Source organism: Cnephaeus nilssonii (assembly GCF_951640355.1).
Source record: "Cnephaeus nilssonii genome assembly, chromosome: 5".
In the NCBI taxonomy this organism is placed as follows: Eukaryota; Metazoa; Chordata; class Mammalia; order Chiroptera; family Vespertilionidae; genus Cnephaeus; species Cnephaeus nilssonii.
The window spans coordinates 94,360,748-94,385,238 of record NC_137076.1 but is presented as its reverse complement, the minus strand read 5'-3'; the positions used below and the strand labels follow the sequence as shown (position 1 = coordinate 94,385,238).

Below are 24,491 nucleotides of genomic sequence, written 5' to 3'. Positions count from 1 at the left end.
TAGATTAGCAGCTGAGTCTTTTTTAGCTAAAGAATTTTTAAAAAGAGACAGAGAAAATAGGGCTGGCTTAATTTTCCCTCATCTGTGCTCTTCCCCTACCAACCCAATCGTTTGCAAATGAGTAGTTCAGTTTAGCTCACTGATTGTCCCTTGAGGGTTGGGAAGAAGAAAGGTGGCACTCCATTGCTCCTAACTCAGGGCTGCCTCCTGCAGGATCCTAAGTTTGAGGTGAACTCCATGGCTTTTCTGTGAGTTTGGTTCACTATCTTTGTTACTTTTCCATCATTGTTTCTAACCCTTCATTCTCTCTCTTCTCTCTCTCTCTCTCTCTCTCTCATTTTAAAGCAACTTATTTTATTGATATTCTTGTGCTTATCCTGCCTTACCCCAAAAGACTTAAAAAAACACACAAACCTGTAGCCCTGGCGGTGTGGCTCAGTGATTGAGCATCGACCTATGAACCAGGAGGTCATGGTTCAATTCCCAGTCAGGGCATATGTCTGTGTGGGATTGATCCCCAGTAGGGGGAGTGCAGAAGGTAGCCCATCAGTGATTCTCTCTAGTCACTGATGTTTCTTCCTCTTTTTACCTCTCCCTTCCCTTCTAACATAAACCCAAGAAAACCAACAGGGTTGATGTGTCCTAATTTTTAATATGAGTTGAATATTTTCTTGGTCAGAGATGTACTTGGTTGCTTTTGATTTCCTACCAACATGTGATTTGGAGGAGGAAGGGGCTCCTGCTACCGGTTTGTAAAGATAATCATTATTTTAGTATCTCCTTCTGAATTCCTCTAATTTCTCAACAGTGAGTACTGGCTGGCTTGCCTCTAGGTGTCTAGCTCTGGGCTAGGTACTATGGGTGATTAAAATTAGGCTTGTGGAAGCTGGTGTTTCATTTGGAAAAACAACTTGGTCCCATGAAACAAATTAGAGAGTTTCATAATATGTTTATATAATCCAGTGTTCAATTTGCAGTTGCAAATTTGAGGCAAGGTTCTAGAAGGCAGAGGGAGTGGTGTAGCCAGAAGTAGGCTGTTCGAATAACCAGTCAAGCTTCCTGTTACATACAGGTGGGTCTCTGTGCTAGACAATTGAGGTTCTCACCGTCCTTTTATGTAATCACTGAACTCTCCGAGAGAATTCATACAGCTTAAGGTATTTAAGCTGCTGGTAAAGAAAGTACAGTGGTGGGATTGGCTAGGAGCAGAGGGTGCAGAGAACTGCAGACAGACAGTCACCCCAGCAAAGGCTGAGACTGAGTTGGGTAGCAGTGGGCAAGGAGCCAGTCAGGAGACCTGCATACTAACTGCAGTCCTTCCATTGCCCAGTCAGAGCTTCCAGATTTTAGTCAGGGTTGGTCATTGGGCCTCAGTTCCCCCATCTGAAAATGAGGGGCTTAGATTAAATCCTCTTTGAAATCAGCTACAATTCTAGTAATTCCTTCTATCTAGAGTTGACTTCCTTGAGGCTCCCTCCAAAGTCAGAGGACTGGGGGAGTGATGATGGGTAAGAAGTGGTCGAGGACTTTGCAGAGCTTTGGAGAGACTGGCATGCACTATGAATACCCAAAACATAGTACATGGCATGTCCCAAACGTTAGTGACGACAGAACCATTTTTAGGGATCACCTTCAGCAAGATATATTGGTGATGGCTGTGCATTTGGATTTCATGTTAATGAAATAAAGTCATGAAATTCAATCATGAGGTGGTTGGGCTGGGGTAGAGGTGAGGGAATCGTCTGAAATATTTGCAGAGTATTATTCAGATCAGACCAGGAATATTTAGAGCCATTATTCTTTAATGCTGTGAGGCTCTGAACAGAATTTCGTTCATGTTTTGCATCTAGTTTGAGTCAGTGCATACTTGGCATTAGAGGCCATGCAACTTTGTAGGACAGGAATATTTAAAGATCTCCAAGGGCCACTTGGCTCAGATGGGAGAAGCCAGGATTTCACCCCTGTATGGGGGTTTTCTCCAAATGCATTCCCAGAGGTAGGGAGAAGTCACATGGAGACACTGTGGAGGAAAACCAATGGGTGAATGTGGTTGGGTAAATGACAATTTGGGGGCTGAGGAGCAATTTTGCTTCTTGGGTCCAAAAGTTGGATAACGGGGTTTTAAATGCAGTTCTTGATTGCTTTCCTTTTTCCTATCTCCACTTTCAATGCTTGTTTGTGTACATAGCTCAGAGGAAGAATTGTAAATAAAAAAACAGTATTTGTTCCTCTGTGACCTTAGAGAATGAGTGGCTACAACTCATATATGTTCCCACCGGAAGTTTCCCAGGCCTTTTGTCTGCCCTCGATTTTTACTGAACCACATGTAGAGAGTCACACACTCTGAGGGCTTAGAGGAACCTCTCCAGGCATCAAGGGCAGCTGCTTTATGTTGAAGTGAGGGAAAAGAGGTTCCAGAGCCCTACAGTGACTTGCCCTGGGAACGCATTAGCTACTTAATGCTGGGATTACAGCCCAGTGCTCCCGACACTGACCTCCCCCACCCATTCAGCTTCCTCTTGCACCTGGAATCCAATTGGCTTTTAATATACTTCCTTTTAACATACTGCCTTATACTTCCCAAATTTTACATGGCATTGACACTCTAACACTCGTTATCTCTACTACATTTATATGAGAAATAATTCCACTAAAATAAAAAAGGAAATTACAAAGGGTGGAGCAGGACACCCTCTCAAATATTATCTCTTTGAAAATGTTATAGTGTAAATAGTTGTGTCATTTATTTTACCTACATTGAGGCTTACACATGTAAGTTTAATTCAAAGTTGATTAAAGGCACGGGTTTACAATAATTCATTGTCACCTACTTTTTCCTAAATATGTAAGTAGCTAAGTCTATATTGAATCTATACTTACTGATTACCTACTAAGTGGAAGATTCTTAATGAAAAATTATAAACTTTATTTTTAAAGACTAAAAGGAGCAGTCTGAATCAGTTGCAATGAATTTGGAATATGACTTTGAAAAACACCTTTCAAGCCCAACTTATTTTTATGGGAAATCATTTCAGAATGAGCCAGCATATTAAAAAACAGATTAAAAATAGTCTAATGGCCTTTTTAATATGGATACAGTTACAACCATGCTCACCTTATTCCTAAAAATGCTTTAGTCTATATTTTTATTTTTAATGGCTAAGGTGCTTGAAATTTATCCTCTACATTCATAATTATGGGAGATTTAAAAACGACTTTAAGATGACATTTTCAGCTCGTAGTTTACGGCACATTCAGGAGGTTCACTCATGTGCCTATACCTTGAGAATGGAAGCCATGGAAGTGTAATGGGTTCTAATTTGAACAGGAATCAAAGACAGAGTTTATACCTGACTGCAGTCATGTAACTCCTGTGAAGAGAATAGTTACCGGTATAGTGTTGTGTTTATTTCATACTAGAGGCCCGGTGCATGGATTTGTGCAAGGGTGGGGTCCCTCAGCCTGGCCTGTGCTCTCTTGCAAGCTGGGACCCCTCTGGGGATGCCGGTTTCAGCCTGATCCATGCAGGCCCGGCAGTCTGACACCACCCCCTGAGGGATGTAGCAGTGCTGAAGTGGCAGGCGGCCAGGGAGGAGCCCCAGCTGGGGCCGGGTACAGCTCCACTGCTGCTCATCCCTGCCCTGCTGTGCCAAATGCTGCTGCCACCTAGTAGTGCCAGCCATGAGCCTGGCTTCTGGGTGAGCAGTGCTCCCACTGTGGGAGTGCACTGACCACCAGGGGGCAGTTCCTGCATTGAGCATCTGCCTCCTGGTGGTCAGTGCATGTCATAGCGACTGGTCGACCAGTTGTTCTGGTGGTTCGGTCCTGACGGTCACTTAGGCTTTTATATATATAGATATGTGCTCAGTGCTAATTGCTGGACTGGCTCCTGGTGGTCGGAACTAACCTTACTGACTTCCTTTTTCTTAAAGCTCCTTGGTTTGGGATTCCAGCACTCCCCTCAAGGCTCTACCCTTTCTTTTCAACATCCTGGCCCACGAGGCATCTTAACTTACGCTCCAGGCACATTTAGGTGTTGGCTGCTCCTTTTACCCATAGTGAGTTTTCACCTCTGCGTGCTTCTCTTACTTATGCCATTTCTCCTTCCACAATGCTTTTCCCTCCTTTCTGTGCCCAATCTTCTTTTCTTTAAGATTCAATAAAGTATCACTTTTGACTGTGAAGTCTTCCCTCACAGCAGCTGGTATTATTTTCTCTTCTTTCTGAATTCCTATATGGCCATATAAGGTTCCTTATACCTTTATATCTTTAATGTTATTTAAGGGGCTGTTCTCACCTTCAGAGGCAGGGTCCATGCTACATTCAGCTTCGTCTCCTACAGTGTCTAGCACAGAGCCTTGCACATCAAAGACATTAATTTATACAAATTTATATGAAACATTGTTGAATGATATTAATCAATTAATTAATTCACACAAATGCTTCTCATTAGCAACTGTTGTACTCAATGATGCCCTGAAGTATCAGTACCAGACAGACAGATTGCAGTTTAGTTTTTGTAAATGCATTTGTGGTTAGGTAGTTTATATTTAGATATATTTGTTGTACGATAAGGCTGCACATAAATAACTCCGTGTAAATCTGTTGGTATGGTGAGGATTAAGTATTAATAAAACTAACACTTTGTAGTGATCGATGCCAGTGAGACCTTCTCCTAACTCATTACAGCCATTATATCAATTAATCCTTATAATAACACTAATTACATAGCTGGCCCCTTTTCCCTATCCCCCCCTCCCTTCCCAGATAGTGAAACTGAGGGTTAGAGAGGTAGGGGTTGAGTGACTTTCCAAGGGCCACAGCTGGTAATTTGCAAAGCCTCAACTTGAACCCAAATCCATCTGACTCCAGAGCCACCTCTTACCATTTAATAAGAATGTAGTGAAACCTCATTTATCCAGAGAAGAGTGTGACAATGACCTTAAACTTCCCAAATTCAGCATGACATCAGAAATCAGCAAAAAAAGTAAACACATAAAATAAAAGACTTTAGGGTAACCAGAACAGTAATTTTTAACAAACTATGTTCTCTTTTCCCCCAGCTCATAGCAAAGGAACGAGCTAGAGGCGGATGGTTAGAAGCAGGTTCGGGGACAGCAGAAGTGACAGCTTAGTGTCAAGGGCAGAAATGGAGCAACCTAAAAAACAGATAAAGAACTTGATTACTGTGGAGCACGTTGATGAGAGCTCACAATGACAGTGGCCCTGAGTCATCACTGTGTTCTCTCTAACTGTGACGTGTGTGATGCGTCCCTGTATGGCTCCCAGCGAGAGCAGTTGGGATGGCACAGTATTCAGAGGGGTTTGGCTTTGGTTTCCTGTGCCGCTCACTTCCTGAAGGGACGTGTTAATCGAGGAATTACTGAATATATATGCAAGTATAATGTATGCAGTATGCAAATATGAACTAAACCACACACACAAAACAAGTTAGAATGAGTCTCTGTTTAGTATTTTGATGTCCTTTTCTTAGAGCTTTGAAAGACCCTACAAGTCTTGCTGAAAGGTGAATTAATTCCCTGCTTCCCCATCTGTCAGCCTTTTGGTTCTTAGAGTTTTCTTTCCTAATTCCATAGGCAAAGATTCGGCCCACAAACCGCCAACATTGTTAAAAAACATTCAGCCTCTTCCATAAATGTATCCGGCTTTGTTTTTTCTTTCTTTTATATTTTAATTTCCAAACAAACAAGCAGGAGCCCAGGACCCTAAGCCAGGCCCGATTAAGGAATGATGTCCCTTCTTGACTGAACTTAGAAAAACAAGCCTTGAGAAAGAGCTCATTGTGCTGTTTCAAACCACAGGGCCTGGCGTGGCCGGGCCCAGTCCCTCCTCCTGGAATACTGCGGACCTCAGGAACTCACCAGCGCTTCTCCAACTCCCAGATGGTCAGGATGGGTTCCAGTCTTTAATGGGCCCAATTGGCTCAAGATTTACATCCTGGGAAGAGAGCTGGAGAAAGTTTATTTAAAAAATAAATTACCAAAAAAATAAATAAATAAATCAACCCACAAAACCAAGGGTAGTTGAAGCATAATGTATTCCGTTTAGCTTCCCTCCTTCCCCGCCTCCAAAAGCTGTTATTTTGAAAGATGATCTTGTTGCTGTTTTGTTTTGTACAGTTAACTGCATTGACTTAGGGACCTGGGTAGTTTTTTTTGGTGAGAAGAATTGGGTGGTATGTTTTTGCAAATGCTTATTGAGGCTGCCAGGAAGTTTGTGGAGACGAAATAAAAATGATTTTTTTTTCTTTAGTAACAAGATTTTTGAATGGGGTGGTATTGATTGTTTCTTTTTTGTAGGTTGATAAGGGACTTCATTGAATCTTTATCCTAATTATTAGGGGTGGTTAATGGCATCACAGAATTTATTCATTCAGCATTCAAGTACAGGGTGAGGCAAAAGGAGGTTTACAGTTGTTTGTATGGAAAATATGATCTATACTAAAAGGGTAATATGCTAATTAGACCGGGAGACCATCTGGGAGACCGGCCAGGGAGGGCAGTTGGGGGCCATGAGGCTGGTAGGGGAGGGGAATTGGGGGCGATCAGGCCAGCGGGAGCGGGGGGCAGTTGGGGGGCAAGCAGGTCGGCAGGCAGAGTGGTTAGGGGCGATAGGGCAGGCAGGCAGGTGAGCAGTTAAGAGCCAGCGGTCCCAGATTGCAAGAGGGATGTCCCTGTGGGATCGGGCCTAAACCGGCAGTTGGACATCCCTCGAGGGGTCCCATATTGGAGAGGGTTCAAGCCGGGCTGAGGGACACTCCCCCCCCCCCCCCCCCCCGTGCATGAATTTCATGCACCGGGCCACTAGTTAATAAATAATAACACAAGAATAAACTCTGTGCTTCACGTACTCACAACTGCAAACCTACTTTTGCCCCACTCTGTGTTTATTGAGTGTCTACTAGTTCCAGGTACTAGTAAAACTGGAAACATCATAGTGAAATCAAGACAAAGTTTATATCATAATGAGCTTATATCCTAGTCGTGGGAAACAGACAATAAGGAAAATATATCTACACCTCTGTACTCTGTACTCTGTATCTGTGTCTATATGAGAGGGATTTCAGACAGTTTTAAGAAATATTGCTAACTATTCAAAAGCTAGCTTTCAAATTCCCCATGTACTAGTAATTCAGTTCCTGAAACTTGTCGTTCAAAAGTCTCCTCTGACATTCATCCATAGAGTTTATCTCTGGGAATTCATGGAACCCAACATATTTTGCTAAACATTGGTTTAAATTTATGCTGTTGAAAGGACAAAGGGAAACCAGAATGTTTGTGAAACAGTAACTGCCTCCACTGGCGTTCTCTCACGTTCCCTGAGAAATCATAGACTGCCTTTGAGACAGGCAGTTCTTGGGAACAAAAAAATCTGTGTTTTGAAACCCAGAGAAGTCTGATTAGGGAGCAAACCAGAATACACGGAGGGCCTCAGAAGAGCTGGCATCCCCTGATTTATGTCATATCCACTTCGGGGGAAACAGAGATATAATACGGAGGTTCAGCCAGGACAGTTGCCACAAATATATCCTTTTCATATTTCAGCTTCCTTCAGGAACTCCCGAAGATAATATTTTAAAAAAATGCCATCTTTAACTACAGAAAGATGAATGTTCCAGAGTGGAGGGAAAATCAGTTTTCTTGTTCGCTCACTACCACTGTGTTGTCTCTTTAAAAATCCTTGGATGATTTGGTTCTGAAGCTTTAATTATGCTTGTATGTTATGGTTTCCTTATTTAAGTGTCTGCTTCATGTCCAGCACTCAGCACCCCCTGCCTATCTCAAAAGAGATGGATATTATTATCCTAATTGAGGAGGAGGGAGAATGCTGTGAGAATTATTAATACATAAATTAAAAAATTAATCTGGAAAGTGCTTTAGGGTCCCCAAAGAGCTCTTCCCAAACACAAAGCATCTTTCACATTATTGTAAGTACTAGAGGCCCGATGCACGAAATTCGTGCAAGAGTAGGCCTTCCTTCCCCCATCTGCTGGTACCAGCTTTCCTCTGGCACCCGGGACCCGGGCTTCCTTCGCAGCCCTGGCTTCTTCCGGAAGGACGTCCAGTCTAATTATCATATTACACTTTTATTATTATAGATTCCCACAGCGCAGATAGGCTGGGGCAGTAATGAGATGAGTAAACTGAGGCACCGAGGGTGACAGTGGGTGAGTGGGCCAGCGTACCTTAGAACCCAGGCCCTTGGATGGGTAATACCTAAAAACCACCCTACCAGGGTCCACTTTAGGCTTTTTCTAGTCATTAGTGTTAACCATTTTCCCAGAGAAGAAACTTTTCCTTCATTTTACCTCTTCTCTTTAAGTCTTTGCTTGTTTTGGACTTTTTGAAAAAATAACTTTTAGTGTTGAAAGTGATTAAGGCTAAAATATTAAATCCTAAGGCCAGTAATGAAAAATCACTGGTGTGCTTTCTAGTAATCCCAGTTATTCTTTTGGCTTTGTGGCTTGGAACTTCAATTTGCATTTATTTCATATAGACCCACTGGTTGGAAAACATGCATAAAGGCTTATCTTGGAATGGCTCTTTTGTTTTGCTAAGAACTCATTCTCAGCTAGCCTCTCACCCATGAGAAGCGTTTTTTTGAGGACCTACTATGTTCCCAGACAGAACCTTTGAAGATGTAGGAGAAGCTGAGGACCCAGCCTGTCCTCTCAGGGGTGGAGCTAGGGTAAAAAGCACAGACACCAGCAATTATGGAAAAGCAACAGACAGGAGCGGGAGGGACAGCCTGGATCATATAAGTATGGTCGGTTATCAGTCAGGCAGGTTTGCCACTTCTGATTGGTTCCCTGATCATATTTCTGAACTCGCCTGAAACTCATTAGCTAATGCCCATACCTGCCCCTCATACTAGAGGACAGTAGTCACTGAAGCAGCTTCACACAGTGCTTGGCACATAATTAGAAGACAGCAAAAGGCCATTGCTGCAGAAGTCACAGTGGAGGTCATCACGGCCGCCCATTCAGTGTGTGCTAGAGGGATATAGATACTACATGCCACTGGCTCCCAGAGCAGGAAGTAGTTCCCAATTGCCCTTTCCCCCAGAATTCTTCATGTTTTCATTAACAGGTATTTAAAAATGCTAGGCACTCCCATTTACCTCCATGCAGGTCATACTTCTGCAAGAGGCTTTTCTCCTCTCCCACGCTTCTCTCTGGGTCGCCAGACTTTGCAGACTGTCTCTTTTGGAGTTTTGCATCCACCTCCATGCACCCCCTCCACACACACACACACACACACACACACACACACACACACACACACACACACACACAATCTTCTGTGCATTCATAGAAAAGAGAAAAGTTCCTCTCTCCTGTTTCTTGCACTTCTGTGGAGGACAGGCGCTATCCACCACCCCCTCTCACATGTTCCATCTCCCTCACAGCCACAGTAGCTTCACTTTGCACCCAGAGGTCATAGCGACGTGCCTCACCTGGCCCAGCCCCACAGACACTTCTGCTCTTGTGCTCTGAGTCTAGAGAAGAAAATGCTCAGACAAGGAGCTCAGCCAGGGTTGCCTTCACATGTTGGCAGCCTCTCCTGGGGCCTTGCAGAGACCACGTGTGTTTCTTTCATTGTAATGGAACACTTTAAAATGATGTCTTCTGATTACAATGTTAATGAATTCTTATTGCCGAGGAGTTAGTGAACTCAGAGAGGTATGTAGGGGAAAATTAAATGACCCATAACTGTACCATCTAGTGGTACCTCTCTTGATACTTTGATTAGTAGGGGGATGTTTAGGCAAGGAATAGCATGGACAAAACAAAGATGTCAGTCAAGGATTGACATTTTTATGTATCCACATGCCATACTCTCCAGAATGTCTAAAGGCAAAATGGGAAGTATGACTAGAAAGGGAGATGGACGTCAGGCCTAGGAGCACTCCGCATATTATTCCAAGGAGTTTGGAATTTGTAAATGGGGCAGTTGAGGCAGCTGAGAGTTTGAGTCAGGGAATGGCACGATAAGGTTGTACTTGAAGAAGCTAATTCTGGAGGAGAAAGTAGAAATAGAGGGAGAATATTTAGAAAATAGTCTGAGTGAGAAATGGTAATAAACTGAATAGGAGTAAGTGAAGAGGCAGAGCCAGTGGTGTTCAGATGTGTGTGTGGCGGGGATGTGGAGGGGAGGGGAGGGTGGAGGAGGGAATCAACATGACTAAAAGGAAAACTGAAGGGAGGAGAAATAAATATGATCTCAAGTTTTCTATTTTGGGTGTTTCAAAGGATAGCATTCCTTAAGTGTGAAAGTGAACACAGAGGCAAGAAATACATTGATAGGTAGTAAGATGATAAATTTAGCTCGGGTCACGTTGAAATTGAGGTGGCAATTAGACATGTTTGGGGAGATTCTGTTGCTGTTGCTAATCAGGGTTTGGTGCCTAGCCAAAGAGGTCAAAAGCTACAGGTGGAGATTTAGAGGTGAGTTTAGCTGAGGTGGTTGAGTCAATGTGTGAACTCAAGAAATGTTAGGCAAGTAAAAACCGGAGAATATAGAACAAAACTTGTGACAGTTCTCCAATTAAGAAGTTGGCAGGAAGGAAAAGTTTGAAAATGAGGCACACACGAGCCTATGAATAAGAGATGCGGTCTGGAAAACACTTATTTGCAGGCATAAGAGATTGGTTTCCTTTCTGGTGTTTTAAATAATTTTGGTTAATTTGCCCAGCCATCAGATTTCTCATCTGGAATACATATCCCACAAGGACGGGTTTCAGAGATAGTGGCTGCGCAAGTGCTTCGGTAACCATTAGACACCCTGCAAGTCGTATATCTTATAATTAGTGTCACAGTGGAGACTTCCAAGATGGGAGAAAGTAGTGTCAGATGCTACAGAGTTTCAAGAGAATATTTATTTTTAGCGCAACTCATTTGATTTGTAATTTAAGGAAGTTGAGTTAAGAGAGTGAATCTGTTCTCTAATCACTTAGAACAATATTTCCCAAAGTATGGATCATGTGTCCCAGACAGTACAGGAGACAATTTTGGATTTGACACAGACGTTAAGTAGAACTGAATCACATGGTGAGAAAGCCATTCTCCGTTTGTTTCTCATTGAATCCTTTGGGTTTATGTTAATAGAGGAAGTCTCAGTTGGGGCAAATAAGTCTGTCACACCTAACACTAATTTCTATTTTCAGTAAACTCCTTCAGGTTGTCAACATGATTCAGCTAGAACTTAACAACATCGAATTAACTTTAAGATTACCATCTAGAATACCTCCTTATTTTGGCAGGGGATACCAGTTTTTTAGTTACAGTAGTGATAGAAAGTTTCCTTTTAAAAAATATTTTTAAACAAAAAGGTAATCAATTTTTTAAGTACATAATTGTATAGATGACGTGCAGATATGGCAAAACTGAGAAAGTGGTATTTTAATGATGGAAGTTTGGAAAATTTAGACTTACTCGAACCCTTCCTCTGTCTGTTGCGGAGAGTGACTACCTTAGTTCAACCAGGTTGGAACGATGTAGGAAATTTATCACGGAATGTGTGTGTGTGTGTGTGTGTGTGTGTGTGTGTGTGTGAGTGAGAGAGAGAGAGAGAGAGAGAGAGAGAGAGAGAGATATCTTTGGGTCTAGACTTCCAGATCCAGACCCCGTCCTTCCCCTAAGATGTTGTTGGGTCAATTTTTGAAGCCACTGGACTTTGTTGAACGTTTGTGTCCTTACGTGTTACAATGAGAGTGTTAGTTTTAAATGATTACTAGCATTCCTTTGAGAAATAAATTCTATGATTTTTGGAGTTATTAGTAAATAAGCCTATGCTTTCAAATGGATAGAAGTCAGATAAAATATTTTTCCTCTGTAAGCCATCAATATCATGTGTCAACGCCAGAGACTGTTCCCAGACTAACATCCACAGAAAGAAAAACACCAGTGAATTCATTTTCTAATGATGATTCATATTTTGCCTCACTTGTGAAGCTTAGTGATTTCTAGAAGAAATCTCTGCTTTAGTTGGGGCAGTTGACTAGAACTGAAAATGAAATTATATGTGAAAATGTGGTTCAGTTCTCTGAGCCTGACACTTTATGCCAGCACCCTACTCTCAAATTAGTAGTTTAATCACTGTCATATCTAATCAATTAAAAAAAGCCCATAAATTTTATTCCTCAGTGTAGCAGCACATCTATAATAATAAAAGTGTAATATGCTAATTAGACCGGATGTCCTTCCGGATGTCTTTCCGCATGACCTTCCGGATGAAGCTGCAGCAGGTGGGGGCTGAAGCAGAGGCAGGCAGGCGGTGGGCGGGGGCTGAGGCAGAGGCAGCCGCCGCAGCAGCTGGTGCTGAGCCTCTTGTATGAATTTCATGCATCAGGCCTCTAGTAGGTAATATAAGTCCCTATACTTAAAAAAGACATCTTCACTCATCTATTTACTAATCTTTCCATCTTTAAAAAGACTTCCCTGAATAAAGGGAGGAGAGGTGAAGGATTTTCTAACTGGCTGAAAGTCCTCCTAAGTATTATTGTGAATTAACATTACTCTACATCCTAAGTAATTCTTAAAAATAGAAGCATACCACCTATTTGGAATATAACAATAGGGCGACTTTAACCATCAAAAACACGGCCAAGGATTGGGAAGCAATTGAAAAATGGATATAGCATAAGGATAAAAACACACACAGTCTTTGGATCTGAAAAATTTGAGTTTGTTACTGCTTTTTAAAAGTTTTCATATGGACAATTTCTTCTCTATGGTAGATAGTATTTGTCACTGTGGTTTTTGAACTACATCATTGTCACTTTTTGCCCTAATGAGGATGATCTTATATAAGCAACTTAACCATTTTAAGATTCTGTTTCCAAATCTGAAAAATAAAAGGGATAATAATAAAAGCCATTGCTCTGGCCACATTAATGTTTACATGTAAAATTCGCAGGAATGCAATAGATGCCTCCTAGGACCCTCAACGAGTATTAATTCCCAACACTGCAAAGACACTACCTGAACAACTGAGATTAAATGTGCACTTGATTTTGGAAGAGCATCTCTTACTGCTCTTTAGAGCCTCTTTCTTTCTCAGATTCTCTGTATAATAATAAACTTGATTACCTGATTCCAATGCTTATAAATAAGAACAGCATATTAGAAGGTACAAAGGATACCAAGAGGAAACAGACAAAGAGACTGAATAAAATAGAGCTAATTTTAAAATCAAAGCTACCTGGTACCATTTGGTATGGGGGAAACAGCCTCTTATAACCTCAGAAGTCACTTAGGGCTTTTCTATATCACAGCAAGATATAATAAGGGGTATTCCAAAAGAAGACCTTGATTTCTCAAGGCTGAATTAAGTGATACATACTTTGCTTATTTTATAAAACATAAAGTGCATTTGGGAAGAATTTCAATATGAAAAGAATGAAACTTGAAGTCAATATTGTTTTGTACCTTTTCCGGGTAAACCCTTAGCCCTCCAAAACACTGGGCCATGGCAATGGACTCAGCATCCAGGGGTTTTACTGAAGTATCTTGTGTGACTCCAGCAACTAAGCTAAAGCTCCACACCTTCTGTGGAAGGAGATAAGCCTTTCTAATCATTTTATGATTTTTGTGCCGATAGCCTTTTCTTTATTTTTTCCAGAAAGAGTGTTAGACAGAAGTTACTGTGGATTTTAGCAATATCCACTTTCCCCCATTCTTTTCTCCAGGACTCTGTGTTAGGACAGTGGACTCAGGCAGGACCCACTGGCTGGTATTTGTGGGTGTCACCTTGATTCTCATGGTGTTACCTGTGATTCTCGGGGCAAACATTTGGCTTGGGCGTGGCTTACACATGAAAACAAAAGCCCTTTCTAAGTTATACCCATAAGGACAGCACACACATACATTGGTACAAACTGAAGTACTAACCCATAGTAGACTGACTCAGTTCCACAAATATTTGAGCTAAATGAATGTGAGAGAAGTCAAGTAGTGGGCAATGGCAGACACCACAGAGAGAGAATATATAGAATCCAGCACTATCAGAGGTCAACCCGTCAAATACCAGGGCTGGATTTTTCAAAGACCCAGATAATGCCAGTTTTATGGCCACTAATAAAATTTCAGTTATATAAACAAAGATAAAGAGTAATAAAAAATAAATTCTGCTTCGTGGTGTAATCTGATTGCCAACAGGGTTCAGAAACGAGCTTTCTCGTTGTGCACGTGGCATTGTATAATGGACCAGTGATCATTCTGCAGGCCCCTCCCCAACCTTCCATTTCCCTTTTATGGACAGTCCTTAGTTCTGCCAGATTCATAAACTATTCCAGGGAGGCAGGTTAAAGCCCTTTGATTGTGCCTCTGGTAGTTAATGCACCAAATGGTCTTTAGGGGCATTTCATAGTGTGTTCTGCAGCTAATCAGAGTGCCTCGGCCCAGTGATTTCCTACCTCTGTGCTTTCCACATGTTTAAGGGCTCAGTTCAAATACCAGGCCCACCGACTTGTGGAGAGACACGACAGAGCCCAGCTCTGAGTGGGGTGTCTGCTTTAAACAGAGATTTTCCAAAGGATATCCTGGTGTAGATAAATCATTTCATTAGGCCAGGTTCACTCTGCAAACCAGGAAGCAGAGTGCCTGCCGTGTAGGAAAACTCCGATAAACTTGTTATGGCTGTGCTCTGAGCACTTGTAAATATTGTTGTCCGTGTCTTTTATACAGGCTCCTTCGAGATTGTATTTAAACACTGACAGGTTCATTATGTGTTTTAAAGCTTTGTTTATTGAGAGCTGATAGCAGAGTTGCAAAAATGAGTCCTTTTCATATTGCAATGACATTTTTTTTTTCCTTCCAAATGTCTCCCCTAGTTGATCACTCCCCATGCCATCCGCGTGCAGACCCCTCCTCGGCACATCCCTGGCGTTGTAGAAGTCACACTGTCCTACAAATCCAAACAGTTCTGCAAAGGGACTCCGGGAAGGTTCATTTACACAGGTAAGAGCCACTGCAGGGGTGAGCACGGGGCTGCCTTGGCCTCGTGAGTCTTTCACTTGATCTTGTTTGTATAAGTGTGTATTTTTTTTTTGAACTCTAGTTTCTGTTAAGACCTGTTTTCTTTCTCTATTTTACCATATGCATGACCAAATGAGTTGCTGCTATTATTATTATTATCATTATGAATTCATCTGGATGGCCATGTTGAATGACAGGATCCGTCAAAATAATGGGTTGGATTTCTCAAGAAGCAGAATGAGAAATAAGGGAAGGGGAAAGGGCCCTAGGCAATCCTGAGTCTCTCTGGATGATACGCCATCCGTGCTGGGGTTGGTTTGCTTTATGGAGTATGGATGTGCTTTAAAGAACAGTGCGACTTTCTTCCAATCTGGGCATAGCTTTTGTACTGTAGACAGTTGGTAGTTTGCACATTTACTTCTGGGTTGGTGCTTTGTTTCCCTGTAAGCTGCGGTTGGCATGTGGATCTGCCTCGTGGTAAGAAGCTAGGATTACAGGTGGGAGGTGAGTTCCCTCCCACCGGTGGAAAGAAGCAGGCAGGTTCCCTATGGAAATACACCGCGTGCATGGTCTGAGTGCCCACTGTGCACTTTAAGAGATCTTCGGATTGTGCTGTGCAAACTGGAAACGCAGGGATCTGGTTCCAATTCAGATTTTGATTCAGTAGCTCTGGGTGGGGGACCCGAGACAAGCTCCTGGGTGTGGCTACTGCTGCTGGTCCAAGGACCACAATGGGACTCGTGTACCCGCTGCTTCGTAGTAGTCATCCCTGCATAGCTGTCTCCAGGAAGTGGTCCCATGTTTCCGTCTTCATTCAATAAAGGACCAGTGCGGTGAAGGGATAGCTCTGTTAACACATCCTAATTATAACCGTACAACTCAATAGACACATTTTATTTTGCGGTGACACTTTACCTCAGAGCATCTTACCTTTTGTATTTAAATACCAGGAACAAAATCAACCATGCTTCTTAGTGTCTGTCTCTCTCTCTTTCTCTTTCTTCCCCAACCCCCGCCCCTCAAAATTATAAAGACAATTAATGCATCCTGACCCTTGGAAATGCCTCCCAGCCCTTTAAACAAAATGCAGGTTTGGTGCCTGCTTGACAATTAGTTTTAGTTAATTGAAAATTATAGGATTGACCCAAGAGGAAAATTTTGTTTGCACTCCAATCACTTTTACAAATTAAGGAAAATTACCACAATTTTGTTTAGCTAAGGTTTCACACTGAGTTCAAGAAATTAGCTCAGCCATCCCAACAAAGTCAGCACTTTGTTAGTGAGCACTTGAAAAAATAATAGTCTATCTGGAGTTTTGTGGTGTATACAAACGAAGCATAGAGAAAGCGACGATGCTTTATAGAAGTAGGCCAAGTGTTTTTAATTAGGCTCATTGGTTCAGCGTAAGTTTTGAAGAACAATCAAACTAGCAGATTAGCTGTTTCTTTTAAAGCTAGGATTTCTTGCCATTCATTTTTCCCATGAGAACTTCCACATAGCACTACTTTTTTTTTTTTTTACAAGCCTCATTATGGGCCTGCAGGAAAAGGACCAATTGCAACTTCTGATACTGTAACATTCCCCACCATCATTCCGATGGGTGGGAGTTTTTCACAATGTTCCTCGCTGAACTCGGTGTTCTGGAACATATTACAAAACCACAGAGGCCAAATGTTTTCTCTGAGGAGTTTGGACTCTGCTTTTGGCCGAAAACATTTAGGCCTCGCTGGCTGCTTATTTACTCTGCTATTAAGAACAAGAAAAGGAGAAGAAAAAGAAGAAGAAAATGTCGTGCGGTGGGAGGTACGAGAGGCAATCAGGCATGATTCCGCCTTGGTGACAACATCCCTGCCCATTAATGGTTCCATTTTGTGGTCAGGTCTCATTTAGAAGAAATTATTTTTAATCAGTGTTCAACAGAATATCCCCTTGAGCCACCTGGCCATAAAGTTTTTTTGTTGTTTTTTTTTAATCATCCCCATTAAATTACTTAACTTCTCAAAAGAAAATAGCTAGGGACCCATCATTATTTGGAATTTTTTTAACCATTTAAAAAAATTGCCATCAATTTAAGAAATCACATCTTGGAAAACCCGTATCATAGGGGAATTAAGATCAAAGGTAAAAGTGGCATATTTGCAGGCCTAGCAAAGTAGTTCAGGATAAGAGGGAGAAATCCTGGGGGTGTGTGCACACTTGTAAATGTGCAAGAAATGTAAAGTATGAAAAATACTTCTGCTGGCCTCAGACTGTGGGCAATAGACAAGAAGACTTCGTTTTATCAGCATTCTAGAAGAGAGTCTAACCTCTCCCCGTGTGGCAAAAAGAAAAAAATTGAAGAAATTGGCATGAAAACTTCCCCACTGATGTAGTTGGCTGTTCACAGTCACGGTGACATTATGTCCTTTCTAACAAAAGGGCATCTCTGTTAAAGGGTGAGCTATACATGGGCCTCTTGATCATTAGCATGAAATGCCTGTACCCAGGGTCACTTGTTCATGGTAGTGTTCCCAGTTCCTGTGACTATCTCAGTTTACCTCTCTGCTTGTCACCGCTCACTAGTGAAGGCATAGAGGAGGGTGGGAAAACCCCTCCTCTGTTCATTATATGAGAGCACAGGTCATTGCAAATGTTAGCCCTCCTCTTCCCTCCACCCACAGAAGCTCACACTTCATTTTCTTGAACATCCACAGTGTTTCAAGATGTGAGCGTTGGTTTTCTGCATGGTGAGACAGCCCTCCTGTTTCTTAATGGAATGTCACTTGGAATTTTTTCCTTAAAAAATAAAAAAAAGAAATATCCTAAGACTTAAAAATAACAACCCAAACTGAGGCACAGTTGCTGTTTTCTGAGTGTGTATGAGAGGGTTTGGGTGTGTAGATGAAAATCCATAATCGAGAGAGAGAGAGAGAGAGAGAGAGAGAGAGAGAGAGAGAGAGAGAGAGGAGCAGCATGGCCTAATCTATGCAAATAGAGGCAGACTTTTTGAGGAGGGAGGGAAGGATTTGACTAAACACAGATTGCCTGCAAGCTGGCTCCACTTGTAAGGACTGTGAGCGCACCCTCCATCCGCCGTTCTTCAGCCCAGGGACATGTGAGGGGTGCTTAGCTGCCAGATGTGCAGGTCTCCTGTGGTTGCCCAATCAGAGTGCAGGGCAGAGTGAATCCCAACTTTATTAGACCAGAGAAGCTCAACAGCACTTCCCTGGTCTTATTTGTTGCGGCCAGTTATTCTTACGGAAATCCAGGGCAAGGCTGACTTTAAATGCTCAATGTTTTCTAATAGAAGGAAGCAAACACCCTTTCCAACCACAGGACTGTTTTCAAAGCCCTCCCTCTAATCGGGTTTCTGGTCAGTCGGTCCAAGAGGAAACAAACCTCCCATAAACCCCCAGTGCCATGGAAGGGGGTCTTCCCAGCGCCTTTGTTATTCTCCCAGCTTGTTTTCCTGCAATTGTGACATCTCTAAGAGACTTGGATCTTGTAGGATTGTAATCTCTCTGGCTAAACTTTAAGTAATCTTTGGAGCTGACAAAAGATTCTTAGGAGCCTTTAGCTGCTTCTTCAAAGTTCTTAGAATTGGTTTTCCTGTTAAGAAGTGGCCAAATCCAAAGGCAGTTTTTACTTCACTCCAGTTATTTCTCCATTGGAGAGGCTGCTACCTTTAGGGAAAATGTAGCTGGACAAATGGGCCACCAGGACAATGTTCCACTGGCTTAGGTGTGCACGAAGAACTGTATACTGCCTGCTCCCCCCAGTGTTGGAGAAAGCTCCAAGGATAATCATCTAACCACTCAGATGATTGGTTAGATCACTCAGACTATTTCAACCTCCAGGTTCTCCCATTCTTAACATTGTTCACCAAACTTCCTGTCCCTGTGGAAGGACTGAACCAAATCCCTATATATTAGTCTCATAATTAACTTTGAAAAAAAATTCTTCCTGGAAATGTTTCCTGTTTGTAACTCATGCCCAAAATAACTGCATATAGAAGGGCCATTGTATTGTTGCTGAATCTGCTGTGAAACTCAATGACATGTTCGAGTGTCTGTCAAGTTTTTTCTTTTTTCTCTCCATTCCTCTTGTGTTCTCCCTCTTCCCCCTCCCTCTTTTCCCCCTTTTCATTTTCTGCCCCCCATTCTTTCTTTCTTTACTACTAAGGATATGGTACAACATAGTGATTGATTCTTGGATTCAAGAGATCATAGGTGTAGATCCAGCTCTCAAACTTGACCGCTTACTAGAGAGGTTATTTTGGGGACATTGATGGCCCTGCACCATAATCACCTCATCTTTACAAGGGAATCATACTTTACTGGGGTTTTTTAGTATAAGGGAAATGTATGTAAAATACCTAGCATGAGCTAGCATGAGAACCTAGCCAGATATTGGGCGTTTGCTTTAATGACTGATGACCATCATTATTATTCATTCATTCCTTGTCGAGTCCCTACAATGGTGTAAATGTATTGTCTATCTTCTCCAGCATTTCCCTAGAGGTCTAAGGAATGTCCTTTAGGAATTTTAGTAACAAAACTGTAGGCATCAGGCAATTAAAGAAACAAGTAATGCCAATCAACCACAAACAAAAAGAGCAAACTATAAATAAGGTAACAAGAAAAAGATTTACAAATGTGAATACAAGAATTTTGGTAGACCAACTATTTTCTCAGGAATGGCCTCAAGTAAGACATGTTATATAAGGCAGCCCTGATTTGTCAAGTTTTCTGGTGTTGGTTTTTCAGGAACAATACACACCTGTTCTCTTGTTTCCTACCCCTAAACTCCTACCCCTCCTCTGGAGGTCACAGCAACATGGATATAGTCGATTCCCAGGCTCCTTCAAAGGTGTTTAAGTTATAATCAGCTTCACCTCCAGGTTTAAGAGGTTTCAATCCAGAAAGCTCTGTTTTTAGTTCTTGGAAACCTCATCCACAAGTGAAGGCTGGGGATATACAGGCATCAATTTTAGGTGAGAAGTGGAGAGTTGCACCCAATGAATCTCATGTTCTTTAGCGTCTTTGTACACTAGTTCATTGCCAGGTTAAGCCTCCAAAAAGCCACTTTTCTAACATTACTCTGCTGAGAAACCTTCCCTATTTGCTCACTATATGTTAAGAAGTAGCCAAGACCTTGAGGCTTGGGGTTCACAGGTCACTGTGCTCTGGGCCCAGTGCTTTCTCAGCTCCACTCAAACCAGGTTCCTCCCTCTACCTCAAGCAACTTGGGACATGGTAATTCCCCTGTAAGATCCAGTTCATACTGTTTCCCCCCCTGAAGTGTTCTCTGGCCATTGAGGTGTAGTGGACAGAGCACTGGGCTGAGAACAAGGAGGCCTGTGTCCCAGCTCCAGCTCTACTGCTAACTGGCTCTGAGACAGGGGACAAGTGGTGGCTGACATGCTCCAGACTCCAGGTTCTTCATTGTAAAATGAGCCAAGTGGACTAGGTGACTTGATGTTCTGTGTGGCTCATCTCGATCCACTGGAAGTCTATGTCCTTGGATCTCTATTGTGACATGTGCTGAGACCACTTATTCCTCATTCACTTCCTTATCCCTTTGCTCTCTTGTGCTGTCCTTATGTAGAAACATCACAAAAAGTCCACAAACTGCATGAAGAAAGAGCTAGCTACCCTGCCCCAATCGTATTCTATTTGGCACACTATGTTGAAACACCTTGACTCAGTATCTTACTAGCAGTAGGGGTCCTTTAGTAATTGATTGACATATTGCCCAGGATCAATGAGTCCTCATTGGTTTGTGTGCTCTGGATGACACGCAATGTAAATAAGTGCTGTTAATTAAGAATCCATCCTTTTCACTCAAAGTTTTTCATGTAGAGAACCCAGTATATGGGGTTGCTGTTAAAGATAGATGGCTCTGTATTATAAATACTCTTCATTTTTTTAATCAGTAGAAATGACTTTTAAAAAATTCTTTATTGTTTAAAGTATTACATAAGTCTCCTTTTCCCCCCCTTGACCTCTCCCTGGCCACCCCCACCCCCAGTCTGTGTCTATTGGTTATGCTCATACGCATGCATACAAGTCCTTTGGTTGATCTCTTACCCCTCAAACCCTTCCCCGCTCTGTCTTCCCTCATAGGTTAGACAGTCTGTTCGATGCTTCTCTGACTCTGGTTCTATTTTTGCTCATCAGTTTATGTTGTTCATTATATTCCACAAATGAGTGAGATCATGTGATATTTATCTTTCTCTAACTGTCTTATTTCACTTAGCATAATGCTCTCCAGTTCCATCCATGCTATCACAAATGATAGCATGTAAGAATTCCTTCTTTTTTACAGCAGTGTAGTATTCCATTGTGTAGATGTACCACAGTTTTCTAATCCACTCATCTACTGATGGGCACTTAGGCTGTTTCCAAATCTTAGCTTTATTTTGCATATTGTAAATTGTGCTGCTATGAACATAGGGGTTTCATTTCTGATTGGTGTTTCTGTTTTCTTGGGATATATTCCCAGAAGTGGGATTACTGGGTCAAATGGAAGTTCCATTTTTAATTTTTTGAGGAAATGTCATACTGTTTTCCACAGTGGCTGCATTAGTCTGCATTCCCACCAGTAGTGTAAGAAGGTTCCCTTTCTCCGAATCCTCTCCAGCACTTGTCCTTTGTTGATTTGTTGTTGATAGCCATTCTGACAGGTGTGAGATGGTACCTCATTGTCCATTTAGATTTGCATCTCTCTGATGATTAGTGACTTTGAGCATGTTTTCATATGTCTCTTGGCTTTCTGTATGTACTCTTTTGAAAAGTGTCTATTTAGGTCCTTTGCCCATTTTTTGATTGGGTTGTTTATCTTCCTTTTGTTAAGTTGTATGAGTTCCATATAAATTTTGGAGATTAAACCCTTATTGGAGACAACATTGGCAAATACGTTCTCCCATGCAGTGGGCTTTCTTGTTGTTTTGTTGATGGTTTCTTTTGCTGTGCAGGAGATTTTTATTTTGATGTAGTCCCATTTGTTTATTTTCTCCTTAGTTTCCATTGCCCTAGGAGCTGTATCAGCAAAGATATTGCTATGGCAAATGTATGCTATCTTTCTGCCCATGGCTTATTCTAAGATTTTTATGATTTCTCGTCTTACATTTAAGTCTTTCATCCATTTAGAGTTTATTTTTGTGTATGGTGTAAGTTGGTGGTCTAGCTTCATTTTTTGCATGTATCTGTTTAATTTTCCCAACACCATTTATTGAAGAGATTGTCTTGCCTCCATTGTATGCTCTTGACTCCTTTGTCAAATATTAATTGAGCATAATGGCTTGGGTCGACCTCTGGGTTCTCTGTTCTGTTCCATTGGTCTATATGTCTGTTCTTGTGCCAGTACCAGGCAGTTTTGAGAACAGTGGCTTTGTAGTATAGCTTGATATCTGGTATTGTGATCCCTCCAACTTTGTCCTTCTTTCTTAAGATTACTGCAGCTATTCAGGGTCCTTTTTTTAAATACAGATGAAATTTTGGAGAGTTTGTTCTAGGTTTTGAAGTATATGCTATTGGTATTTTAATGGGGATTGCATTGAAACTGTAGATTGCTTTGGGTACTATGAACATTTTAATGATGTTGATTCTATCATTCCATGAACATGGTATATTCTTCCATTTGTTTATGTTTTCCAAAATGAGGATATTTAAACAGCACCTGCATCTAAGGAAAAGATAGGTCAATGTAAATACACTCCTGACAGTGCATGAGACAGAGCTCCCTTAAAGAAACTAAAAAAGAAGGAAGCGGACAAAGAAATATATTTTTTTGAAAATCTAAAGATTTGGTAATTAGAGCACATTTTTATTGGTATTATATATGTCCCAACTTTCATGTGATTAAAGAAATTGTTTCTTTCTAGGCATTAGAGTAGGAGTCAAAAGACCTGGGTTCTAATTCTGTTTTACTACTTTCTTCTGTTACTTCTCACAAATATTTGTGGATTGCCTGTTCTATTCTAGGCAATGTTTTAAACCAGTTCTAGGCAATTTTCTAGAACTGTATCAAGCAAAACCAGACATAATCCCTGTTTTCATTGATCTTATAGTCTATGAGGGAACACGGACATTCATAAGTTTGCTATTTCAAACCTGGTGAGTGCCCAGAAAAATAGGAAAAGAGTTTCAGACAAGCATATAACAAAGGAATCCCAAATGATCAGTGAGGGATTTTCTTTCAGGTAAAGATGCATGAGCTCCAGTTTGAAGGATGACTAAGAGTTAACCTGGCCATCAGAAAAGGATTGGGTAGGAAGGGTAGGGTTGGGAAAAGAGAATAAGTATTCTAGCAGAGAGGAGCATGTAAGGAAGCACTGAATGGCAGTAAATATGGCATCTTGGAAGGCTGTAAAAATTCCAGGGAAGCTGAAACATCAAAAGAGAGAATAGCAAGTGAGAAGCCTGGAGAAGTAGTTGGGGACAAGCCAATACAAAGCTTTGTAAGCCATGGGGAGGAGTTAAGTTGTCATCTTAAGAGCAGTGGGCAGTCCTTGAAGTGTCATAAATGACAGGTGGACATGACCCTATTTTCACGTGGGGGAGAAAAAACTGGCTGGATGGAGCACAGGAAACCAGAATGGATGTTGGTAGATCTGTTGGGAGGCCATTGCAGTTGTCTGGGAAAGGGACTTGGTGACTTTAATTTGGGTGATAATGGCTAAAGATGGCATAAAGTGAGAGGATTCAGGAGGTATTTAAGAGGAAAAATGCATAGGACATGGAGATGGGTTGGATGAGGAGGTAAGGAAGACAGCAAGCTTAGGCTACCAGAGTTTTGGCTTCCTCTGCTTAATAGGCGGTGGGGACATTCCTCCTCTGGGTGTCCCAAGGGTCTTATATCAATGAAAGAATGGGCATGAACATGTTTTAACACATATGTTAATTGTTGTAAAGACATAACTAAGCACATAGGGAGAATTGGGGGAAAAGAAGGCAAGAATTGTTTTCTTTTCTATCAGATCATTTTCATTTGGGATTCAGCTGAATGAAGGCTGTGTAATGAACACTTGACTAGCAAGCAGTTCTGCCTTAGTGGTGTCCTAATTGGAAGAGACCCAGGAAGAAAGAAAAATTAACAGGCTGCTCCTGTCCACATGTCTTGAATATTACTCCAAATGAGCCATTTACACACAAAGAAAAGAATTCAAGGCAGAGGGAATGTTTATTCTCTGTGCTTTTGTGATTCAAAGGGTAGGTCCCAAGCCTCTTCTCTGCTGAAGGGAGTTCTTTTTTCACAAGATATGATTGCTTCTGATCTGATGCATGCCAATACGATGGGTGACCCTGAACGCCCTGGCATTTGTAAAGTTAAACACTGTTGGTGCCACAATGGGTACAACAGCAACAAGAATCACTAAAAGTACCCATTGTACTGTGACATCTATAAAATAAAAGCTGTTCCTGCAAAGAATAAGGCTGGTCTGAAGGAGGCACATTATTTTGCATATTTTATGTACATACTTTCCAAGAAATATGACCTTTATTTCCTATTT

At 41.7% G+C, this 24,491-nt stretch overlaps 1 protein-coding gene across 7 annotated transcripts in view; it reads left to right on the top strand.

Moving 5' to 3' along the window:
* The window catches only part of EBF1 (EBF transcription factor 1), a 385,753-nt gene that overhangs the window by 287,901 nt on the left and 73,361 nt on the right, over positions 1 to 24,491 (top strand). For all 7 annotated transcript variants that reach the window (XM_079771781.1, XM_079771780.1, XM_079771779.1 and 4 more), the window contains exon 10: positions 14,854 to 14,980. In XM_079771781.1, coding sequence (XP_079627907.1) covers positions 14,854 to 14,980 — 127 coding nt within the window. The remainder of the gene's footprint in view (positions 1 to 14,853; positions 14,981 to 24,491) is intronic.